General features: G+C 41.6%; 2 protein-coding genes across 5 annotated transcripts; one reads left to right on the top strand and one right to left on the bottom strand.

Moving 5' to 3' along the window:
• Window position 1: 1 nt before the first annotated feature.
• On the top strand, window positions 2-7,206 carry NIF3L1 (NGG1 interacting factor 3 like 1). Of its 2 annotated transcripts, none has more exons than XM_084289554.1 (7): window positions 2-48; window positions 185-616; window positions 1,350-1,515; window positions 1,948-2,074; window positions 2,461-2,599; window positions 4,174-4,257; window positions 5,114-7,206. In XM_084289554.1, exons 2-7 carry the CDS (start codon window positions 193-195, stop codon window positions 5,296-5,298), a joined length of 1,125 nt encoding a protein of 374 aa, XP_084145680.1. In that variant the 5' UTR covers window positions 2-48; window positions 185-192; the 3' UTR covers window positions 5,299-7,206. The 2 variants fall into 2 exon arrangements, with proteins under 2 accessions (XP_084145680.1, XP_084145681.1); XM_084289555.1 differs by having other exon boundaries at window positions 32-142; window positions 324-616.
• ORC2 (origin recognition complex subunit 2) lies at window positions 4,168-24,566 on the bottom strand. Of its 3 annotated transcripts, XM_084289552.1 has the most exons (17): window positions 24,307-24,566; window positions 23,300-23,443; window positions 22,930-23,016; window positions 22,347-22,436; window positions 21,567-21,598; window positions 20,283-20,340; window positions 19,221-19,402; window positions 18,502-18,600; window positions 16,784-16,893; window positions 13,983-14,115; window positions 13,465-13,561; window positions 11,637-11,783; window positions 10,870-11,041; window positions 10,494-10,555; window positions 9,593-9,711; window positions 7,963-8,081; window positions 4,168-4,299 (listed from the first exon to the last, which is right to left on the bottom strand). In XM_084289552.1, exons 1-17 carry the CDS (start codon window positions 24,395-24,397, stop codon window positions 4,266-4,268), a joined length of 1,776 nt encoding a protein of 591 aa, XP_084145678.1. In that variant the 5' UTR covers window positions 24,398-24,566; the 3' UTR covers window positions 4,168-4,265. The 3 variants fall into 3 exon arrangements, with proteins under 3 accessions (XP_084145678.1, XP_084145677.1, XP_084145679.1); XM_084289551.1 differs by lacking the exon at window positions 4,168-4,299 and having other exon boundaries at window positions 7,389-8,081; XM_084289553.1 differs by lacking the exon at window positions 4,168-4,299 and having other exon boundaries at window positions 7,949-8,945.
• Between the last annotated feature and the right edge of the window lie 188 nt (window positions 24,567-24,754).

Here is a 24,754-nt window from a genome sequence, read left to right as displayed (position 1 = left end):
AGGGGCAGGGCCCAGCGTAGACTCGGCCCCAAGCTGCTGTGGCGTGAGGTGAGTGGCGGAGCTGCGCGGGACGAGGCTGCCTGCGCCTCCGTGAGGCAGCGGGACGGCGCCCCGAGCCCGACGGCTCTGCCCCCGCGGCCCGGTAAGTGCCCGCGCTTACCCCCGCTATCTCCCCCCTCTGCAGGTACCCGCATGTTGCAGCTGGTGAGCCGACCTCTGTCTTGCATCCGTGTTGCGGGCCGCTTGCCTTCGCGCTCCCTTATGAATCTCGGGGAACTCGTTTCTGCTCTGAACAACTTTGCTTCTCTCTCCCTGGCTGAAAGCTGGGACAATGTGGGGTTGCTCGTGGAACCAAGCCCGCCGCACACTGTGAAGACCCTGTTCCTCACTAACGACCTCACCGAGGAAGTAATGGAGGAGGCAGTGCAGAAGAAAGCAGACCTTATTCTTTCTTACCACCCCCCTATCTTCACACCGCTCAAGCGAGTAACGTGGAAGACCTGGAAGGAACGGCTGGTGGTCCGAGCTCTGGAGCACAGAATTGGGATTTACTCCCCACACACAGCATATGATGCCATACCTCATGGCGTCAATAACTGGCTAACAAAGGGACTTGGTGAGATTCTGTTAAGAACAAAATATTGGTTCAAATTACTCATCAGTATTCATCATGTTCATCAAATTATTCCATGTAGGGATCTTCTCATTCTCCTTTCCTCTGGTTCTTGCAAATATGATTTGAGTACTTTTAAAAATTGTTATTATAGTACTTCAAAGTACCCATACCATCTCTTAGGGAGATTCATCTTGGTGAGGAATACGAGATACAAACACTGGATGAAATTTCCAGATGCGTGATTTTGCTATTGGATATAGCCAGAACTGGTGCAGCATATTTATTGTCTATCTTGGTTGAAGAGTGTAGACAGCTGACTTTCAATCATTGCCTTTAATTTCTAAAGTACAAGATATCATTGTTTCTACAGGCCTTAGAAGTATCAGAAATTTTTAGATTTTTATTTTATGTTGTGGCTAATTCATGAAAATAACTGTGTCTTATCCAGCCTGCTTTACAAACCAGAAACTATTTTTTTTGTTTTGTAAAATTCTTAGGATAGAATTTGAACAGCATTAAGAATGAAAAATAATATATATCCATCAACTTCTTTGCACTTAAAATAGACTGTGCTTAATGGAGACAACAGGAAAAGAGTCCTAATTTCTGGTCAGGGAAAATGGATTCAAGTGCAAAATTTTCTAAAAGTTGCATCTCTTTTGGATATATGCTAACTCAGTATCTGCTACATCATCCAACTCTCTAAAGCTGCAGTCCGGCGCTGTTTTCTCAGGTGCCTGTAATTCCGTCCCACTGCACCCATCAACCTCTCCAAGCTATCCAACTGAAGGCACTCACCGAATAGAATTCTGTGCAGACACCGCTGAACATCTAGAGACAGTGCTCTCCAAAACCAAAGACATCCAGGAGATCTTCTGTCTCACTACTTTCCCTGTCAGGTATCTGCTTCACTCTCTAATGTTGCGTTTTTTCTGTTGCTTGAACTGTATTTTACTGTTGTAACCACTTCATTCCTCTGTGCATTGCTGCTATTTTTTCAGCAACAGATTGAGAAACTTACAGGATAATCATCCCCTTCTGATCAATCCATGTTATACTACGTGATAACTAATTGCATGTAGCATCACATGAATTAGAAGTGGTAAAGAAGAGTGTTTACAAGAAGTTTAATGAGGACAGCTGAGTTAAATTCCTGTATCTGTTTACTCCAAGAAAGTAGAGTACACTAGACTATTACCATGTCTGGTGTCTATTTTTTCCCTTTCTCTCTGATAGAATATCCTCTGTGATAGAACAGCTTTATTTTCTACTAATATGATGCTGAAATTTTATCTAGTCTCTTAGTAAACACCAAGCACATCTTTCTTCAGGGTTGAAGGTAAGGAGCAAACACGAGTCAGTCTGAACTGCTCTCAGAAAGCGCTGCTAGAGGTGGTGGCATTATTGTCCCAGAAGAGCCTTCTTGATCACAAGACTGAGATTCTCATACTACAAAAGGTATGAAAATCACATATTACTTCCAGTGAATGTACTATTTGTGTGAGCTGACCGTCCTAAAAACTTAAGTCCAGCATTCACTGGCATTACAGGTTTCCTGTGCTACCTGTCAGTGCTCTGAAATACTAGCCTCTAGGGATTTGAAGCCATGGACACTTTCACAAACAATGAAAATAGCTGCGTGGTCTGAACTAGTTCTAAAATCAGTTCCGAGAGCTAGTCTAGTTATTATGTTACATTTAAGAACATCACATACATGTTTGTTCATAAAGTACAGAGGTATTCATCCTTAACACCCAATATACTCATTTTTGTACGTTAGAGAAAACAGTGTAAACTTCTGGAGTCAGCTTTCTCGCAGTAATTTGAATTTCTTTTCCCCTCAGCCTCTTCTTCCACATACTGGAATGGGACGTCTATGCACACTGAGTAAACCAGCCTCCTTGTCAGACATTATCGAGCGTATCAAAAGTCACCTAAAATTACCCCACGTCCGCCTAGCCCTGGGAACAGGCAAGACACTAGGTAAACAAACCTGCCAGTAAGACTGCCCCTTTGAACTAGTATTCCAGGAATACAAGTACTGTGAGTGTATGTGAGGGAGTGTAAAATATTTCTGCCTTGGATAGGTTTATTTTCAAGTAGTATGAAGCACTGTTAAAGGCAAGAGTCAGTGTTTTAGATTTTCTGTGATACAATCATGGAACAAGAGCATCATATTTATTTCTGACTGGCGATTCTGTATTATGCTGCTTGTCAGTGTGAAGGAGGGATACCACAAGTTGAGTACGAGACATACTTTTTCATAATTTCTATAATGACTAATATTTCTCTCTCCAAGATATCAGATGCAAGTGTGTAGTACCTCACTGTATGATCCCTTTTGTGACTGAAAGTTAAATTTAAAAGCACCTTAAAATAGTAAGTGCTTTCTGGTATCCTTCTGAACATATAACCATCCATGCTTCGATGAAGAAGAAGTGGTGACAGAGAAGGCAAACTATCCTAGCTCAAAGGGTGGTCACTACTAAATGGAACATGTATCCTCTTATCCCAGTTACCTATCCAAGAAGCATAGCTAATAGAATTTGTGAGAGCAAATTTGTTGAAAACTCTTTGCATTGTATGAGACAAAAGTCTTGTTACAAGCTTCCTATACTATCAATTGCACTAAAACCAAAACAATCCTATTTTGAAACCCGTCATTGTGGTGTGGGATTGTAGTGTTTGATTCCAGTCACATCAACAGTAATTGCATGGCAACATACTGTAAAACCTTAATAGAATTTGAAAATTCTTTGCCCACCCCACCTCTTGTACTGAACATACTAGATATGCACAATTAAATTCCTTGTCACTACCACATATCTGTGATTCCATTTTAGATGTGAATAGGAGTTTATACATCTGAGAACTTTTTTTTTTTTTTTTTTTAACCTGATTACATCACTTGACTAATCTTAGTGATATTGTTTAGTGGAGGACTTGTTAGTGTTAGGTCAGACTAGGTGATCTTGAAGGTCTCTTCTAACCTAGATGATTCTGTGATTCTGCGATATGTAATAGCTTGGAATCAGCAGTCATAGCAAACAGGCAAATTTTTGATGATGTGGAGGAGCTCTCAGTTTGCAATGAGATTGGCCTTCTGAAAGCTAAGAATTAGGAACCAGTTATAACTCAGAGAGAAGATGCTGCCTTAGTGGCATCATTAGTTTGGAAAACAAACACAGTGGAACTGTAGAGTCCTGGAAAAAGTAGCAGAGAATTAGAGAGTTCAGAAACCCAACCAACAACACTTAACTAGAAAGAGCTAAGCTGCAGTAGCCAGCAACAAGTCTTTATGCTGGAGTTTTCCGCTCTCACAATCCCTTGTAGAAAAATTTCTATGCATCTTCTTGGTACATAGAGGATTTTGCTTACTATCAGAGATGCTATGGGCCTATGACTCTTTCAAACTGACAAACACATCTCTTCCTCCGACAAATTTACATTGGCCCTAAAATCAAGGTAGTAGTTATTGTGAAACAGTTAATAGCAATACTGATGCAAAGGCTGAACAGAGAGAAAGAAGTTTAATTGTGGCACCTTGTATCCTGCAGATTCGCCAGTGAAGAAAGCTGCTCTCTGTGCTGGTTCTGGGAGCAGTGTCCTGAAGGGAACGGAAGCTGACCTCTACCTCACAGGTAAGAGATTATGTTGTTTCATTATCTTTATAAAAATAGGCACTACAAAAAAAGAAGAAAGAGTTGACTGTTGAAAGGTTTGGCCAGAAAAAAATTGCCTGTTACAACTGAGAAATGATCAGTTACCGGAATGACAGAGTAACACTGAAGTAGAGGTAACATAGATCAGATGGCTGTATGGCACACTGATGGTCATTTCAAGTAACCATTAACCACGCATGATTTCAAAATCAGTGTTTGATAGAAAAGTGTATCATAACCTTCAGTGTTTTTTTCCTTTGGCAAGATACAACATATTTCCTCAGTTCCCTACAGAATTCTCTGAAGGAAGATAGAATGTAACAGACTACAGAATCTTCCACTTAATGACCATAATAGCATATCTGACCAAAGGGATACTTAGTCCATTATCTTTTTTCTGATAGCGTGACAGGTAGTTCCTACAGCTTGCTCCACAATGCAAGGGCTGCCTTGACAAGCCTTCCTCAGTTGCTATCCTCCATCAATAGCAACACTGTTGAGTGGATGTATGACATCTAGACAGTCCACTTCCAAACCACTCTGCACACTTATTTCCTGCCCTAAGTGGCAAAATCTTCTACTATTATTCAAAATTAGCATGGAATTTCTGTGGTTTTGCTCAATTGTACACTGGGGACACCAGCTGAAAGTTCTTCAGGGGATGCTAGAGTGTGTCATGTTTTTACACTGAGCAGATGGCATTGCATCTCTCCTTACGGGCTACTTCCCCTGTTGCATCTTCCCAGTTTCTAATTAAGATTCTGCATACATTGCAAAGAAACGGCTTCCTAAACAGTGTGTAATCTACCATGGCATTTTTTTCTCAAAATGGCAGGAGAGATGTCCCACCATGATATTCTGGATGCAGTTGCCAACGGAATAAGTGTTATTCTGTGTGAGCACAGTAACACTGAGAGAGGCTTTTTGTCAGAGCTGGGTGACATGCTAACTATTCACCTACAGAACAAAATCAACATCATTGTGTCTGAGAAGGACAGAGATCCCCTCCAGGTGGCATAAAAGGAAAAGAACAAAAAAAGGGGTGAGAGAACACAATCAAGAATTTCATACTATCTTGCACAGACCTATCCAAATGTAAGCTTAATGAAGATGCTCTGAATTGATTCAGTATAGGATTGTATTTTATGTTCCCCCAAAGTCTGAGATATATATTGTTACGTCAGATACCTAATGAATGCTTGTTTCTAGCTACTCAAATATGATTTACTCAGTTAGTGGGTTGCACTTGAATAAAGTCACTGTTACTACATACTCTTATTAAATATATTTGATAACCACACCATTCAAGGGTTGGTTTGGGTAGAATATGAAAACTTGACTTTTCAAGCTTACAGAGCAGTTTCATCCTACTGTGGTTATGTCAGTACAAGTCACTGGCATTTTAGCTAGTAAAACTCTTGATAATAGTTAATGAAAGGGTATGGATCACTGGTTTGCATTAACAGTTTTAAGACAGCTCATATGCAGACACAGAGCAGAATTCAGGTATTTGGTACTAGCATTCAATTGCAAAATCTACCATTAATGCAGCTTTAAAGCTCTTTAACAGAGGAACCCTCAATTAAAAAAAAAACTTTAGAAGTTTTTTAATAAGCTATTAACTCCCTTATTAATGTTGTAATTAATTTAATGTACCTGTTACTTTTTTATAGAAACAGCTTCTATACATATGGCTCTTAATTACAGGATTACTAAAAGTGAACAAGTAGTATTTCCACCATCAGTAACCTCTGGGGAATTTGTATTTTTTAAAAAGAAAAATTTACCATTTGAGTATCTTACCAACTCTGGATTATGTGCATAATAGCAGAATATTTAAACTGAAAATACTGCCATCCCAAGTTTGTAAAGATCTCTTTACAAACTATATCTTTTTAAGTTGAAAAAATAAAATTGGCTTATTTGGCAACGTCTTTACTGTGCTGTACACAGCAACTCTATGCATTGGAGTCCTGTACAACCATAGGGCTTTGAAGACCACATGAAGACTAAAATCATGGAAGAAATCTGGGAAATATTTCCCCGTAACTTAGACATCTCCCTCTTTCAGCTAAGAAGGTAACTGAGGACTATGTTCTTCCTTAGTAGAGCACTACTAGAAGTGCCCAAGAGAAATGTCAAGAAGCTGCTCTGTTATTCAGACTTTCCCAGTGGTCCTAGACAGTGGCGTCAGAACACTGATGTGATGTTGTGATCAGAGGCTTTCTGCCACATTATGTATTTTAATACAACGTAACAGCACCATTAAAGCATTTTAAGCCCCCTCTGTTAGATCTTATTTTGTGTTCTTGCTCAATGAAACAACTTCAAAACATGAAATAGCCAGCCTACTTCACCTAAAGAATATGTTACTTGTTCAGTCTTCTAAGGTATATAAAAAAAAGCAGTCATTTTTATCAATACCATGAAGACCTTTGAGTAAGCTGAGAGTCGAAGTGGAAAGAAATTCCTTCTTCCCCAAATAAAGCAGGGAACTGTACAACTGATCCCTCCAAATACAATAGTCCAGAATTGCTGCAGAAGACAAAAATGCCACCAGATCTATACCGAAGAGCCAGTATCCTTAGTATATGCACTGAATGCAAGAGGGAGAAAATCAATGCATAGGTGGAATAGTCATCCAGACAATCTGAAATCAGGCTGAAATACTTTAACAAGAAAAACACGGGAATTAATTCACAGTAATTTTCTTTAGCTTTCATGCTTACATCACAGTATCAGCCAAGAATTGATTCAAAGGTAACCTCTTATAAGATATGTGGTGGTATTTCCTGCATTTGTTTTTGACTTGTATGGGCATCACTTGCATGATACTCCACCAAAACCGTTAACTAATAAATCAGAGCACTTGTTCATGAACTCTGAAGCTAACTTACAGAGCTTGGGTAAGACACAATGCCTTGATCGCAGTTTTAGTGGTTCTGATGGTAGCCTAAGCAGCGGCAGGCAGGATCTGATGTGTTTTGCTAAGTTTGGAATTGCAGCCTATAAAACACAGGTGCACATAATACCAAAAGAGGATGTTAGTTGGAAAATGTTCTGTTGAAGGAATATGGAGAGTACTGCTAGCATGTACCAGTTTTCCCCCATCAGACTCTCCAGCAAAGTTAAATAGTTCCTACACTGAAGAATCTACTTGACAGTAGGATAGTAGATATCCTGTGTTTTCCTATACAAACCAAACTCAGAATGTAAACCTCTGTCCTGTGGCTTCTGTCAGTGAGGGGTATACCAGGTAACACCTGGAACACAGGTAACAGTATTATTCCATGTGATGCTTTGGTTCTTTTCTAATGCTATATACTGGCAGTAAAAAGCAGGCAAACTGTTGTAATTTTGATACCTTAAAAGACCATAAAATACTTTTGCTAATTAGTTTGAGGTCTTCTGCATGCTGCATGAGGATCTGCACAGATATTTGACATGATAATGAAAACCAGGCTTTCGCATAACTGCCAGAAAAATCTCTATCTTCCTATAACATAAAAACATTTGTGGAAGACGAGACAAGCTAATGAAAATTAATAAAGTACTTTATTTGGTTGATATGTACTATTACAACATTGAGCTGTAACACAGCTACCAAGTATTAGACATAATGAGTCCCTGAAGTCTGGCTGGCAGACTACAGTTGAAGAAACTATAGGGCTTACTCCCACATACCTGAGAAATACAATGAAGAAAAGCTGCAAAACTTCAGCATTCTCCCAACCTCTAAGGGCTACTAAAATGGAGAGCTTGTAAGTGGCATTTAAGGCTTCCTCCAGGATCAATGGACACTCCTGATGTAAAAAATACATATATACAATCAAGCTTTTTAAAAATAAACCAGCTTCACAGCCTCTTCACATTCCTGGATTACAAGTTGGAAAGCAGATGAAAGAAGCTGGATTTTCTCAACCTCACCAAGAGGCAACGGCTTGAGTCCATCGCAGTTTTGATCACCTAAATCCACTTATAAAAGAATTCTAGCTTGGGAAAGTCCTTCAGTTCTATTGCCAGAATTTAATAAGTTACCCACAGTAACCCTGTCCTGCTTATATTCTCTTCCTTGTGCAGTCAAGGCAGGTCTCTTAGCATTATAAATCTTTTCTTCTTTATACACTGGAAGCCAGTCTTGTCTAATTGGTAAAGGAGTACCAGAAAGCACTCAGTTGAGAAAAATTGCATCACAAATACAAACTGAAGCTCTGACCATCTGGTGGTTTGCACTTCCCATGTGAACTCCTCCAACCAAACCCTCATGTCTAGTGAGGTAATGAGCAGAAGGCACAGAGTTAGTTTTCCTAACTGTATGGTTGCCTGCACAGACACAAAGGTATCATCTGAGCTAAGAGACAAAGCAGACAAATCTAACTTCAGAGCAAGAAATACCTTGCTTACAGAAGTCATCATTCCAAACTACCTGAAGTAGCTGAACAAGAAGCACTGTTCATTACAATTATTACATTTCAGTAAGTAGTCCAGCAGTTTTGGGGTTGGAAAGAGATCTGAGTATAGGCCCCTCTCCAGCAGCCCTTGAGAGCAATTGCCGTAGATGTTTTGGGAACAGACAGACGTTATACATCTTCATCCTCTTTCTCTAAGAAGTCGGTCAAGGTACTGTCATCTACAGGAATTAATAAGTACTCCACACCATCAGCTCCCTGAGAACAGACATGCAACACACATTCTGTTAGCACCAGTGCACAGTGCAATGTAAGACACTAGATAGCACTGCTATGCTGACATGTACTTGCAGCTGGGGTGAGAGCTGTCCAGCATTCACAACTACATTTCTAAAACCAGGAATATTTCCCTAGAGCAACACTGGAAATGTACAAACATCGAGAAAACTCAAAGCTTCTGGTGGGCTGTGCTGTTCTGTCACTACATAGCTCCTCAACATTTGCTCCCACATCTAGCACTGCTATACTGCCTCATTATTAGGGCTAGCCTCTACTCTTCAAACATGCAAATATAGGTAACTGTGAAGCAAACTGGCAGCCTCCAGAATCCATCACTTCTCAAAGTCTTCAGGAAGTTGAGTTCCACAAAGACCTGTAGGTTGCAGAGTAACCAAAGCACAACACATTTTTACAGCCCCCTATCTACATGAAGGGTGTTCACAGAATGGAGACATGGAAAGAGCTGCAATTACACAATTTTAGCCTTTGCTAGTCCCCAGGTACTTCAAACAATACAGCCTCACTGTGACCTGCAGACTTGTGTCTTAGGAATACTTCCAAGGAAGCAAGCAGTGTTTTGTTTAAGATAGCTGAATTCCCAGAATTATGTTCTTCCCCCAGCTCACCCGTTTGGTCCGGATGAGCTTGTGGTCCCTGAATTCTGTCAACTGGGCCCTGAGTGTCAGGTCACTGTTTACAAGGAAAGCCTCCCGACACTGCTGGTAGAAGTCTTGGAAAGAGAGGCCTGGAGACAGAAAAGGGCAAGAATGAGAAACTGAAGTGGTAAGTTTGTCCCATGTTTCCAGGTCTAACGATACATGTTATCTCCACCTACAAACATTGCTTTGGCTTACACCACAATGGCTACAGCACCATCATCACTTTAAGTACACAACAAAGCTAATATTTCAGTAATCAACAGAAAAATTTGATTTAACATTCCAGTCACCCTGTCTGCCTAACAATTTTAACAGTACCTTAAATGCACTTTTCAGCATAGTGCACCTTTCAGTTTCCAACCCTACTATCTTACTTCTGTCTTTCTGAACAATTAACATACTGCTCATATCCTCTGCAGCATCTGTTAGAGACAGTGACAGCATATTCCACATATATCCTAGAAAGCAGGTACACATTAGAGGCCATCCAAGAGCAGCACAGGAACCGAATATCCTCTTTTCCCCTAGTTTAATCGGTGTTAGTATTGTGCAAATTCATTTTTTTCCTTGATTTTTTTTTTTTTTTAACTCCAGTCTTCCCTGAATTGTCTCAAATAATGTCTAAACTTGAAAGTAGACAACAGTAAAAGGAGATCCTTAGGATCCAGCCACTCTATTGATTTTCTCTTAGAGTAAGATTCAGCACCACTAGAAAGATAGTCTATGCCACTAAGACTCACAGAACCAACAGTTACAGCTCTTCTGTTGCTGATAATGTAACCTGCATATCCAAAGCCAGTGCCACTGTGACTGAGCTTGCAACACCACCACTCCACTCCAAACAAATGAGGAAATGGTCCATATGTACCTGGGTAAGATGGGTTGTCCTTGTTCTCCAGCTGGTACTGGGCAAGCAGTCTGAATATCCCCCTAAGTGAAAGGAGATGGGGAAGAAAACAGGAAAAAAAAAAAAAAAAAGCAAATATTTTATTTCCCTCATGACCAGGACTTGGTGCATGCATCTAGTCACTGGATAAAGCTTGCTATCCAAACTGTTCATTTAAAGTAAACGATCACATGGAAACCAGGTCCCATCATTTTAATCTTGAAATGCACTGTCAGAAAACCGGGTTGCCTCCTGCTAGGTGTATAGATGTATGTAACAGTTAACACAGAAAACCAGAGTAACCTACTACAGACTGGATCCTCAGTAGGTGCTGTTGTGAAGTGTAACAGTGCCTTACCTGGCATTCAGTGTGAGACTGCGCAGGACATGCATTAGGGAACTCAAAGCCAAAGATCCCGATTGCTGTACTAACAGTGAATTTTCATAAGACGTTTCTTCCATGTAAGGACTAAACGTGGTTGTCTCATACCAAAGCCAATTGTAAAGGCTTTGCTTTGCTTGATCCCACACTAGACAGAGAGGAAAGAAAAAGCAGACAGAATTAGTAGGTTTAGCATTTCTCAGGCATTAAATAAGCAATATTAAAATGTACTGAGATCTACTACAATATTTGAGAAAATAATGCATGCTTATGAAATTTGTAGTACATGCACCCAGATAGTCACAGTTCAGGCAAGACAATTCTCTGCAACAGAACATTTGCATACATTCCCTTTTTATACCAGCTTCATAGATATGCTGTAAATCATTCCAGAATCAGCATTGTGCAAAGAATTTCTGGCTGATAAAATTGTTTAGATGCAGTGACAGCCATAATAGTCAATCTCCATTTCAGTAAGTCCCTAAGTCAAAGGGTGCCAGAAGCCTGGAGTCTTTTTCTTATACACATACATATATAGACTGGTAGTTTTTTTTTTTTATACAGCTTTGCTTCAACAAGGCCACAGTCCCAATCAGGGCTTCTAGCTGCTACAATCATACATACATCACCAGGTCAATTTTGCACATCAAGAGTAATACATGAGCATATGAAACACACTCAGCAGCCCCTAAGTAGAATGCAGATTCTTCTCTTTTTGCTACATCAGGCCCAAGGGGACTCACTGAGAGGAGCATTGATGTGATCAATAGAGGCAATGAGGTAAACACTAGGCAGAGAGGACAGCTGTGCAAGGATCTGCTGGCTTCTTTCTCCTCTCAACATCTGGCTGTCCAGGTTATGAATAAGGACATAGAGCTCCAAAGATGAATCTGTAAGGTCACAAAAAAAAAAAAAAAAAAAAAAGCAGAGAACCAATCAAAGAAACTGCACACAAAGTGGTTTCCCATTCCCAGTGCAGCCTAGGACAAATATGTTCCACCACACTTCACATTCACCACTCCATTATCAAATACCTTCCCTTGTACAGCTTACATTGATCGCTGTCCCACACTTGGTGTTTCTGAGCAGCTGAGAGGCTTTCTCTCAATTCACTGTATTGCAGTTCTCATCACAGCTACTATTCTTCCTGAATCTAAAGTTTTTAATCTTAAAAAACTTTCTACTTGCTCAATGCCCTTCCAGGAGTCACCTATGGTTTTCAGTGATTCTTTTTTTTTTTTTTTTTCAGTTTTCAGTGATTCAGGGTTGTTCAAACACGCGTTAGGAGGGAAGTCTAAGCACAGTTTGTTCAGCTGCTTTTAAGTTGTATGACTAGGATCCTTAAGCCCTTCCTCAAACAATGAAAACACATCTTCTATTCAGGATTGGATACAAAGCCTACTGAATTCATTAGAATTCTTTCCCACTGAGCCCTCAAAGAAAGTTACAAAGACTGAGCTTGGATAATACAAACAGTAGATTCCCAACTTAGCTTGTTGCTGCTGTAGTCATCCCTAAGGAACAACTGTTTCCTGAGTCCAGAAATAATTATGGAAGAGTAGCTAGTTTTTGTGCAAATGAATACATACTTGGCTGTCACTGGAAACCAGAAGTTCCTCAGACTCCCTGTCAGATCAGCTATAGTGTACTACATGAAACCGATTTATGTAGCGTCAAAAGGGTACTGCCATTAATCAGTCTTTTTCACTCAGTCCCACCAAAAACACTAAGATAGGGATGGAGAAAACATTTAAACACCAACAAATCCCTGTACAATTAAGATTACATGGCAATTTTCCATGTAGACATAAGCAATACAACCTAAAAACAAAGAATTATCAAGCACTCAGTGTGGCAGTACCCATTTAACTTGGCTTTTTGAAACAATTTTAACCTGCTTGTTTGACGCTGCTGTCCTTTATTTCATCTTAACATCCATACATGCATATATTAAGCTTACATGACGAATGCACTAAACCATGTACATTTAAGCGTTAATCCAGCCTAGAATGAAATTTATGGAAAGACACACCCCCCAGGGGATTATTTTTCCAAAGGGCTCATGGGACTTGGTATCCATCAGCAGCTGTCATTCCAACTCTTTGTTCTGTTCATCTCAGCAAGGTTTGTATCAGGTCCTCAAGCAGCCACTCAGAACCATGTTCCCGCATATAACTGGAATTTACCCATCCTGTCTTCCACCAGGGAACGCGTGGCTACAGAAACACCATATGAGTAAAGCGCAAAGGCATCATACTAAATGCAAGAAACACAAGCATTTCAGCTTGTTGAAGGGCTGAGTAGCCTCTGACTTGCCAGAATGCTCACGTCCTCCTCCTTCTTTTTCCACAGAACTTAGTGTGTTAAACACTGAGAAAGATAAGAGATTGGGATCATGTGCACATGATTCTGGTGCACGTTTTCAGAAGTAGCATAAACTTCAAGACTAGAAAACACTAGCTACAGTAGACTAGAACTGTAATAGCATATATGAAAACTGTGAGCATGGAAAGGCACCCCTAACAGTAAGCAAACTCTACTGTTTTTAAGTACAAAAATCAGTCATTTTACCTTCTTTAAATGTTTTAATGATGAATTCAAGTTGGTCAAGGGGGCTGCGAAAGGTCCCTATATGGTCCAGTACCTCCTCTGTGATGGAATTGAGAATCTGAAACAGAAAATAGCAGAGTCACCACTGCCCCTTCTGAAGGGCTTTGGCACTGAAGAACCTGGTGCAGAATATCTGAAAATTAGCCCTTTACTGTCATGATAGAGATACTCTGATTTTTACCGTAAAATTCTCCAGTCAATGTAAGCCAAAAATTGCTACTCTTTTTTCAAAACAGTGACATAAAATAACATTTTAGACAGATTAATATATTACTGATGAGAATCACAGCAATTCCTTCAAAAATGCATGGGCTCATTTCTTTAAAATCTTAAAAGAGGAACTGCTCTTCATTCAAGAGTCTATTGCTATAAAGAGTCTATTGCAAGCAGCTCTCCTTGACGTTTTACATTGAAAGATTTTAGAGGTGTCTGTAATGCAGGATGATTAGTTAAACATACGAGCTTTTTCTCACACTTACAGATCTCACAGTGATGCTAGGGAAGTATCCGTTAACTACAAGGTGAACGGTGTCCTGGAGCATAGAGATGCGAAACTTCTCTAACAAATCATGCTTTGAGCCCAGTCCATAAAGCACAATGTTGAAACCCAAGCTGCAGGGAAGTGAGTAAATAGACTGAATCAAAAAAAAAAAAAAAAGTAAAAGTCCATTTTTAGGTTTATACATTCACATTGTCATTAAGCAAAACGAATGATTGCAATCTTGCCTCTGTAATTCTCACATTTTTAAGGAATTCGTCAACTCCAGGCTTACCTTCAGCTCACAGTTGACACATAAGGTTATCTGCAAGATATCCAAAATGCAGCATGTTCATCCTAGTTAAAGGAGTGTTTTAGCAGACTAGAGGACCACAGATTTCGCAAAACATCTATGGAAGAAAATGGTACTGTCCAAGAGTATGAGACTAGAACTGCATCTTCAAACTAACGACAACTAACAAACATTCACATTTACTCCCTCACCATATGATTATATTAAATGTTTACTAGGGGTCAGTCACTACAAGGAAAAAAAAAAAAAGCTTGCAAGGTGATTTTCTACTATTATCCACAGGCACAATTTTACTGCAAAATCTGTTTATTCTCATATCCCTTCCTTATCCTGATTGTTACATAGAAAAAGCATAAAAAGAACATGGTAGGAATTCACAAATCTTTACTTGGTTTTGAGGAGCAGGAAAAACATCATATTCACTAGAACTAAGTGTCAGGTTGCTCAAAAAGCACTGGACAAAGGTAAGGTCCTCACCTTACTTAAGGTAACTCACTGATTTCAATATTGTGTATGGATTTGTTCCTTTTACCCTGCCACATACAACTCTAAGCATTTTTCCAGGTCACTGAGTCACAGAGAACTCCTCCTCCAGCAAGTCTTCAACTTTCAAGGCTTTTCATATGCTCTGTCACTCCCCGTGGAACACGAATTCTCTTATAATCCACTCCCTTGCAAAGGGCTTTCTCCTCATGAGCATCTGCTCCCGCCTCAGTGCTTCATTTCAGAGTTGGTGGCTTGTCTTCTCTAAAGCACTTCAGAGTCTCACAGTTCTCTGTACTTCCTCATTTAATTTCTTGCTTACTCTTTTCTCCTTTCCTCCAAGATGCATGCAAATCCAGATAAAATTAATGCTAACCTTTTCAACAGCATTAAGGTTTCTTCTTACCTAGACCATTAGGTACTATAGAAACTCAGTTTACTGCTACACCACTGAGGATAGCCACATACTGAAGAAACTGACAGTGGGCTACTCAGTACCAACTATACTGTTGAAAGCATAATCAGCTGTTCAGAAATGCCACATTTCTCATCTTTCATGTTCCTTATTTGTAAATGCCCTCTATCTTGGTTTAGAGGAACAAACTAGCGAGGTAGAATGTAACTTCATTTCATCAAAATGATGAAATCTGCATCAGAAGAAGCATGGCCAGCAGGTTGAGGGAGGTGATTCTCCTCCTCTACTATCATAAGACTGAACCTGGAGGGCTGTGTTCAGCTCTAGGGCCTCCAGAAAAGAAAGACATGGACCTGTTGCAGTGACTCCACAGGAGGGTCATGAAGATGATCAAAGGGCTGGAGCACCTCTCCCGTCTATGAAGACGGAGAGAGCATAGAGAAAAGAATGCACTGGGGACACCTTATAGTGGCCTTCCAGTACGTAAAGGGGACCTACAAGAAAGATGGAGAAGAGACTCTTGTCCTGATTTCAGTTAGGACAGAGTTAATTTTCTTCCTAGTAGCTGGTAGAATGCTATGTTTTGGCTTAGGATGAGAAGAGTGCTGATAACACCCCGATGTTTTAATTGTTGTAGAACAGTGCTTACACCAAGCCAAGGACGTCTCAGCTTCTTGCTCTGTCCTACCAACGAGCAAGCTGGGGGTGCAGCAGGAGCTGGGAGGGGACAGACCCAGGACAGCTGACCCAAACTAGCCGAGGGGAATTCCATACCATCTGACATCATGCTAAACAATATATAGGGGTGGCTAGCCTGGGGAGGAGGGCCGGACTGCTCGGGGTTAGGCTGGGCATCAGTCAGCGGGTGGTGAGCAATTGCATTGTGCATCACTTGTTTGTATACATTATTATTAGTAGTACTATAATCATCATTATTGTTGTTGTTATTATTATTATTATTGTTGTTATTATTTTCCTGTCTTAATAAACTGTCTTTATCTCAACTCACAGGCTTCACTTTCCCGTTTCTCTCCCCTATCCCAGAGAGGGAGGGAGGAGGGTGAGCGAATGGCTGTGTGGTGTTTAGCTGCTGGCCGGGTTAAACCATGACAACTCTTCATCAGGGAGAACAGCAATAGTACAAGGGGTAATGGTTTTAAACTAAAAGAGGGTACATTTAAATTAGACATTAGGAAGAAATACTTTACTATGAGGGTGGGGAGGCACTGAAACAGAGAAGCTGTGGATCTCCCATCCCTGAAAGCATGGGAGACCAGGCTGGATGGGGCTTGAACAAGCGGGTCTAGCGGGAGGTGTCCCTGTACATGGCAGGGGGGTTAGAACCAGAAGATCTTTAAAGTCCCTTCCAACTCAAACCATTCTGTGATTCACTTCAGTTCAAGAAGTTAGTCAGATATTATTTGGTCTTCAGAAAATTTTGTGCAAAATAGTGTCACCTGATTTTAAATTAGAGCAATCAAAGCAAAAAAAAAAATCCTTATCTCATCCCCAGGATGTTGTTGATATGAGGGTAAGTTTATGGCAATGCCTATTTGCTAGGTCTCTTCAGCAGTTCTCACTGGATACTTACTGTAATTGCAACATCCACTTGGAAAACAGGGACTCATATTGCTGGTTTAGCTCTTCAATTTCAGCAGCATAGGCAAGGGGAGACTTTTCCAGAAGGTCATGCAGTGTTTGCTGCATTGAGAAAGAGGTAAGATGACAGTAACACAAAGCTGAGGAAAATAGGACATATGCCTGGAGTCCTTACAAATGCCCCTCTAGTACATGTATGTTTTCTAGCTAGAGGTTAGAAGGGTTTTCACCAATGGTGCAGTCAACTCATGTTTCTCCATGTACACCCCCTTTGAGGACTCTAAAAATAGCTTTGCTACTGGAGAAACAAAGCAGAGAGTAAATGACCTTAGTATGGGAAGTGGCAGCCAGACAAGAACTAGCCAGACTAGAACTGACATCTGTGCCACTACTGCACCATTTTTATCTCCTCCTGCTGAGTATGAGAACGCCACTATGGAAATAACGGACATGCTTAGAACTTAAAACAGCATCAAGCATGGTACTAGGAAGATACCAACACCATAACTAAGTTCACAGGAGCAAGGACCCCAATCAACATGTTAGCAATGATTCATGTTTGTGTTTGTAACAGAATGCTCATAAACATAATCATAGAAAAGCAAAATACAAAACAAATACAGCAGAGGAAGAAAACCATAACTGTAGAGAAAGTGTTATTTCAAAATATCAAGAATCTAAGGATTATTTCAGCTTTAAAGATGCGCTGGGATGTTGGTGTTTAAACAGCACAGTAGCATGACATGTGACATCAGATCTACAATGGCCTCCCTTTCTATTCAATTTTAATAGCTTTGCTTTTCACTCCCCTGCAATAGAAGACAACCTACCCTGGAAAGAGCACAAAAGGCAGCTGCAGTATACCAGACAAACATAAAGCACTGAGAGACAGAATTGCTAAACCTTCACCTTCTTTGGTGCCAGCAGAGATTTAATACTGAAAGCCTTGATTTTGGTCTAAAGCTGTTATGAAAGAACTTGTTAAAAATCCAGATGTTTCTCTGGGTAGCAATTCTAGACAACACTAGGCATCAGGCAATTTGCATATATGCCATCTTTTAAAACCCAGATGGGTGCACGGACACAAGAGCAATTTGCCTGTTTTACATGCTTCCCTGGTTCCTGTCTGTGCATACAAGTCTCTCTAAGATACAATTGCTTACTTCAAACTGGCCGTAGAAGTGGCATATGGAAAAAAATGTAGGTGACAACATTTAAAGCTGTCCCAATCCTGTACAGGGTTCAACCCAGTAATGCACAGATGAAAAGGGCTCTCTCCATCTCTTCTACACATAATCAAGACCACTTATAAACCCCCATAGCATTTCATTGACAAAACATTTGTTTGATGATAATTTTTAGTGTAGGTCCCTACAACTCTGCTTTTCCCTCTTCTCCTCCCCCCAAATCAAATATTAACCTGTTCTCATAACTGCAGCATTCAACTTTCTCCCTGCATTTTCCCTGCTGTCTCAGGTCCCAACAACTGGGCAATAGCCCACTGTCACTGTCCCTGCTCAGAGCAGGAAGGCATAAGGGAGACACAATGCTTGAAACGCTACCTAACCCCTGCATAAATCAGTATTACCACCAAGAACATCACCAGCAGAGATAAAGTGAAAATAGCAACATCAGGCAATTTTGATGGGAGAGATCTTTACCCAATAAATCAAAAGCTCTGTGAGTTGTGCGATTCACTCTGAAGTGTACCTGATTCAATCTTCTCTTCCGTAACTTCTGCAGTGTTCGATCCGAAGTGAGCACTTTGGAAGTACTGTGAGCTTCAAAGTATTCCTCCACCAGGTTGCTCTAAAAATGTACAGCAAGAATCAGCCACACCTCTGCTAACAAGTTACCCCTCTCCCTTTGTACCCCCAAACACGTCTGAAGATGGTCAGTGTGAGACACAGAGCAAGGATGAACAGAAATCCAGAAGACATTTGTAAACATGGTTTCTACAGCAGCATTCTGCCAAAGCTAAGCATTCAAATGGTTCTTTACCAGAGATAAAAAGAGAGAAGATATTCAGAGGGAGCAGAACACAGCAATAATATGGGGGGGGATCCCTGGTGCTGGAGGGAAATAAGATGACAAAACTGAACACTAAGCCAGAAAGTAAAGTGTGATACTTTTGGTGCTACAGGAGTCAATTTCTTCATCATTTCTTAAGTCTCCTGTTTCACAGACATCTTAGAACATCTCATTCTGTAGCTGCTGAGAATACAGACTGGATTAGCCCATAGGCTCACATGATGCCCATCTAACAGGGATGGAAATCATTCGCTCAGAAATGCAGCAAAAGCCAACCCAGCTGGTTTAATTTGAAATAAATCTAGCAGTTCTTCCCTAGGTGCAGTCACTGACAGCCTATTGTTAATAAACATCCCTTCACTCTTGCTGGCTCAGGGGTACATTTTCTGCACACTCACCATCTTGTCCTTTTTTTTGGTTACTTTTTTTCTGGAAGGAGGTGTAGATGCAACCTTAGCTTTTGCTGGTGTCTTTAGACTTGATAAAACAGTGCTGACTTCCTTCTGGGTTTCTTCATCATCCTCCTCCTCTGAGCAGGAAGCAGAATATTCACTTTCACTTTCTAAGTAAGCATCTGGAGCTGAAGGATAAATGTAAGGTTAGAAGTTACCAATTAATTCTTACACAGAACACATTTTGCACCATTTATCTCTCACATACATTCTCTTGGTGTTTTTCAAGCATATGATTCCTAAATGTTTTTCATAGAAAAGTAACATCAATGCTTACAAGGACTACAAACACACAGACATTTCATTCCGTTTTCAATGCAGATATTGTTTAGTAAAGCTCTGCAAAGAAATACAATTCTACCCTAAAAACTGAATAAAAGTAGATAATGTATTTCCCCATTTTTCTTAGGGCCTCTGTATCAGTTTTCCCAAATGCCAACCATGCAAGCTGGGTATCTTCTGGTTCACACCCTATAAGAAAGGTGTTGATTCAACAAGGTGTTCGATTCAACAATGTTGATCGAAGAAAACAGCATCTGTCTGTCATGGTCTTTCAACACAAGAAGAAAATGAACATGAAATGTCACACACTGAGCTCTCCTCTGCACTCATTCTGAGCGCATATAGCCAGCCAGTTATTAAAAATAATTTGCCACAAATGTCCCAGCCATCAACAAAAAGTTTTATGACTTGGTTCAAGCAATTATACCAAACTGAAGTGTCAGCACAGGTAAGATTACTCAAAACTTTTCCTCTTCTGATCATGTCTCTGAAGCTCAGCAACTAGGTGCTTTTAAATCCTCCACCCAATTCCTACGAAGCAAACTTCTGTATGGAAAAGGTCTGCATGGGCTTCCCTGGGGATGTTTCTATACACTGTACAGGATGAATCAGGCTGTTTCAATCAGTCCACTGCTACAGGCAGAAGACCATAAGCAGGTGAAGCACTCTCCTCTGAACACAGTGCTTTGCTGACCATAGCTGCTGACTGCAGAAGTTTATCTTTACCTGCTAGCCTTTTGCGGAGTCTGTAAGGTGTGGTAGACATAAAATCATTCTTTTTACTCTGTAACAACAACAAAAAAGGGCATTAGAAGAAGTCGCATATACCTCCCCAAAAGAGCCCTTTGCTAAGCAAAGCATAGAATCAGGCTTCATTTCCAAGCTATTACAGCCCACAAGAAACTGGGAGAGCAGAGGCAGTAAGTCCATAGAGTTCTTACCTTGCCATTCACAGTTAGAGAGAGGTAGGATCAGGATGCAAAAAGGGCTTAATTCTTTCAACTAACGTCCTGAGGTGGAACATAGAAAACTGAAATCTCCAGCCAAGATGCTAACTTTGGCCCCTTCAGAAGAGTCAGACTGAAGAAAGGATGAATTGGAAATGCTTCTGCTCCCCTGAGCAGTCATCTTCCACATCACAATGTCTATGCAGGGTCATTTTGAAGCCCACCATAAAAACTCCCACTCAGAATATTAAACCAAAAAGGAGTACAGGAAATGGAATCTGAGCTGGCCAAGGTCACCAAGTTGTGGTGGCATGTCTAAGGAAGACATGTACAAAGCACACGCCTCACAAAGACACCAGATCAAGTTTGCAATAATCCAGTCAAAGTGGATGTGGTATCATCAAGGAGTGAATACGGCATCCCAAAACAACATCTCTTATGGGCATCTCCCATCTGGGAACCTTACAAAAGAAAAGCTCTGCACACATTTCTAGAACAATGCTATGATGTGTTAGAAAAACAGCTGTTTCACAGCACTCTCTCTATAACCACAGCTGACAGGTGTAGACTGTATGCATATGTAGCATCACAAAAGCAGACATAAATTGTCAAGATATCTCCCCGATATCACAATGTGTGTGTTTGTTTTTTTTTTTAAATAAACCAATGATAATTTAAGAAACTGAAGAGCGTTACAGTTCTTGAATTCTTGTTCTAACAGCACTGCTATCCTTATGATTAGGGTTGTTCCTTCCTTTAATGAGAAATGGAAAGCTACGAGTTTAACTGCATATTAAGATATTGTTTAATATCCTCATTTGTGTAATGCACAGAAATAATCTCCACCCATACTAATTAAGTTGTTAAACCCAGTGATCTGCACACTGACTCTAAATCCCATAGTCTTGATTAATGGTAGTTCTGGTTCTCACTTGCATTAGCAGAGACAGAGACAAACCTATAATAATGTGGGTGAGGTTTTTCAAGATCCTTACTTTCCAGAACTATAGTAACTGGCTAGTTCAAGTACTAAAGTGAATTAAAAAAATAAATCATCACTTACCTTCTGCTGAACTTTGTTTGAACTTGAATGCTCTGCAGGACAAGAAACAGCATAACAGAATACTGCATATTTTCAACAGCAGCACAAGATGCTTCATTAGAAAAATAGGCATCCACTATTCAAAGGTACACTGCACCAGAGTATCAGCTCCCTGAGTGGTATGGCGGAAGCTCTTAGTTCCCCACAGGTAAATTATGAGATATCAAAGTCAGTCAATATTATTTTCACAGAAGGCAGCTTTTAATTCTGGTCAGTTCTGGGAGGCCCTCAGCAGGATCAGGTTGATAAAAATGTTCCCACCCAAGCACATCAGACTCCATTTCTGAGTACAAAGTAACGTGTTCTTGCCAATCTCGGTCCACACTGACTTCTTGCACCTTTACTTCTCCCTACAGCATTAAGTGCTTGAAAACTAAATCATAAATTGTGAAGTTACATGTGAACACACATGCAATCCCACCCACAACCCATTTGGCACTCAGCATACCAGTTCAGCTCAAAACTCAAGTGCAAGCATCTGTGTTGAACACAGAGGAAATTGTTAAGTGTGACAGCAACAGATGAGAGAGAAGTTACTGTTTCATCTGTACCAGCAGGACAGAACATAAGGCACAACAGCCAGGTGAACAAGATGCCATGCAAATTCAGCCTACAAATTTAAACTGCCCAGAATTCTCAAGCATGACAGAATCTGGGGCTCGAGCATCTGCTTTACCACACAAACATGAACATAACACCTATTCATTCAGCTTCAGTTTCCCAAAGCATCACAGAACTTACTGCTGCTTTGAGGGGTTTTGGTTGTCTTCTCAGGGCACTCAGAGTGATCAGATGCAACACTCTGTCCTGGCATCTGGGCTAATTCAGAGGCTGTAGGGCATGGAGAGGAAAGAAGTTTCACACATCAGGTACAAAACTTCTTCTTAGCCCACAGTTAGCCTAGCAAACACAGACACTTACGTAGGAGAAATCCCCTTCCACACCAAAACTAATACTACTTTTTTTTTTTTTTTTTTATTAAACTCTTTGCTATGCATCAAGTTATTCTCATACATCCTTCTAAGATACACACATAAAATGCCTGCCATCCTTTGGCATGTACATACAAATACTTCTCCCAGCATTAAGAAACTTCTACTTTCTCTTATGTATTTATTCATTATATGTATCTCTTATCCCCACCATGCCTTTGCTTTGCCCTAGTGCAAAGCTTTTGTTTCTGAGGAAGACTGATTCAGAGTCAGATAAAAGCCACAGTAATAGTACAAATATATCTTTTTAGTGAACAGAAGAGTCGGATCATGTTCACAGGGGTACTCAAAAAGACCACCAGCCAGGACAACAAGGAAAGAGGAAAACATACCCAGCTCTGCCATTTTGTTGGAGCGTTTGGGAGTTTGGAATGAGTAAACTTCACTACCACCTACACTTGAGCCATTTTCCATCAAATCTGAAAACAGAAATATTACTTGTAACCACTTTAAAAGCACTGATACATTTCCAACCCTAGAGAGGTGGAATACAATACCAATACAATACCACGGGCAATACCACTGCAGGTATTATAAGCACCGTTAAAAAAAATCCTAGAAATCATTATCTTCTCCTCTACTCGTTACCACAAGCATATCTAGAACTAAGAGCCTTCAAGAACAATTTCATAAGCATTGTACAGGCTAACACTAAAAGTACCTCCTGAAGTAATAGCTGTGTTAAGTTTTCCCAGCCAATACCTTGAGCACATATGCCTAGAGCAGCAACATAGTCCTTCTCTTCCAGGAACTCTTGAGCTTCATCATCTGAGAGAGCATCAAGCTTCTTCACAAATCTCTTCACGTTGACTGTCAGTGGAGTTTTGTCTTTTCGTACTTTAATACCTAGAATTGTTATAAAAGCTTTTACTTTCTGTGATTTCAATTGCAGTAGTAGGCAGCTACCGCCTTAACAGACCAAGACACTGTTGTGCAAAGCACATATAAAAACAAAGAAGAAGAGATTTCCTGTTAAAAGAAGAGATGGTCTGTGCCATGGGGGTCAGCTGACCCTAAAGCAATTAGGGTCAGCTTTAGGGTCACCTTTACCACAAAAGCTAGACACTGAAGTCAGTTGTGAGGACGTGATCCCCATTTCAACATACGCCTGCTTCCACAGATTGGGAGAAATGGCAGGGACACGCACAGTAGCAGTTCCAAATGCCACGTGAAGAAGGTGACATTTAGCATCCCCTCTCTTCCATAGAAAAATGGAGCAAGTCTAAAAGACCAAGCCTGCACACCACCAGTATGCTCACAGAGGAATTTCAGCTGAGATACCTCTGGACACTGTCTGCCTGACCTTGCTCAAAACACGAGCAACGGCAGCGTTGGCTCGGGGTGCTCCACGCCACGTGCAAGCAAGTTTTGACCATTTTGCAGACTGAGACTCCGGCCTTTACAAGCGGTCAGAACTGCAGCCGCAGCCCCCCGTGGCGGCCGCCTCCCGTCCCGTTGAGGTGGTTCTCAGGGCGCGCTGAAGCTCGGCGGGGAGGGAAGCGAGCTACACCGCGCTGTGGAGGCACCAGGGCTCCCCTCCAGCCGCAGGTAACGGCACCCTCCACGTGCCGGGACAGGCGCAAACGGCGGAAGAGGCAGAGGGATGAGAAAGCGGAGGCGGTGGCGGGCCCCGTGCTGCCAAGCAGCCGGCCCAGGCTGCTCGCCCTCCCCGCACCCCCGCCCGCGGCGCGGCGCCGGGCCGGCCGTACCTGCGTCGTCGGCGATGTGCCTCAGGACAGCCTCGTCGGGCACGAACTTGACTTCCAGGGCGGCGCCGCCCTTGCGCTCCGCCTGGCTCATGGCGGGCGCCCCGAGGCCACCCCCGGCCGCGGCCGCCCGGGCCTCACCGCCGCCCCCACGAGGGCCGGGGCCCTGCGACCCACGGGCTACCCACCGCCCCTGAGGCGGCGGAGGGGAGGCGGAAGCACGTTCACGCGCCGCGCGGACCCGAACCTGCCGCCCTCCCCGAGGGCCGCCCCACCGCTGAGGGCCGCCGCGCGGTGCTGACTGACGTGCGTCTCCGCCAACCCGCGGCCCCCTTCTCCCCACGCCCGCCTGCCACCGGCGGGAGAGAGGAGCGGGCGGGACTTCCGCTGCCAGCCACGCGCGCGGGCGCCCAGGGTTGCCGTGGCGACGCGAAGCCGCCACCGGCCCCAC

Source organism: Netta rufina (assembly GCF_964035555.1).
Source record: "Netta rufina genome assembly, chromosome: 6".
NCBI lineage: Eukaryota > Metazoa > Chordata > Aves > Anseriformes > Anatidae > Netta > Netta rufina.
Note: the sequence above shows the minus strand (reverse complement) of the source record. Positions and strands in the feature narration are given on the sequence as shown.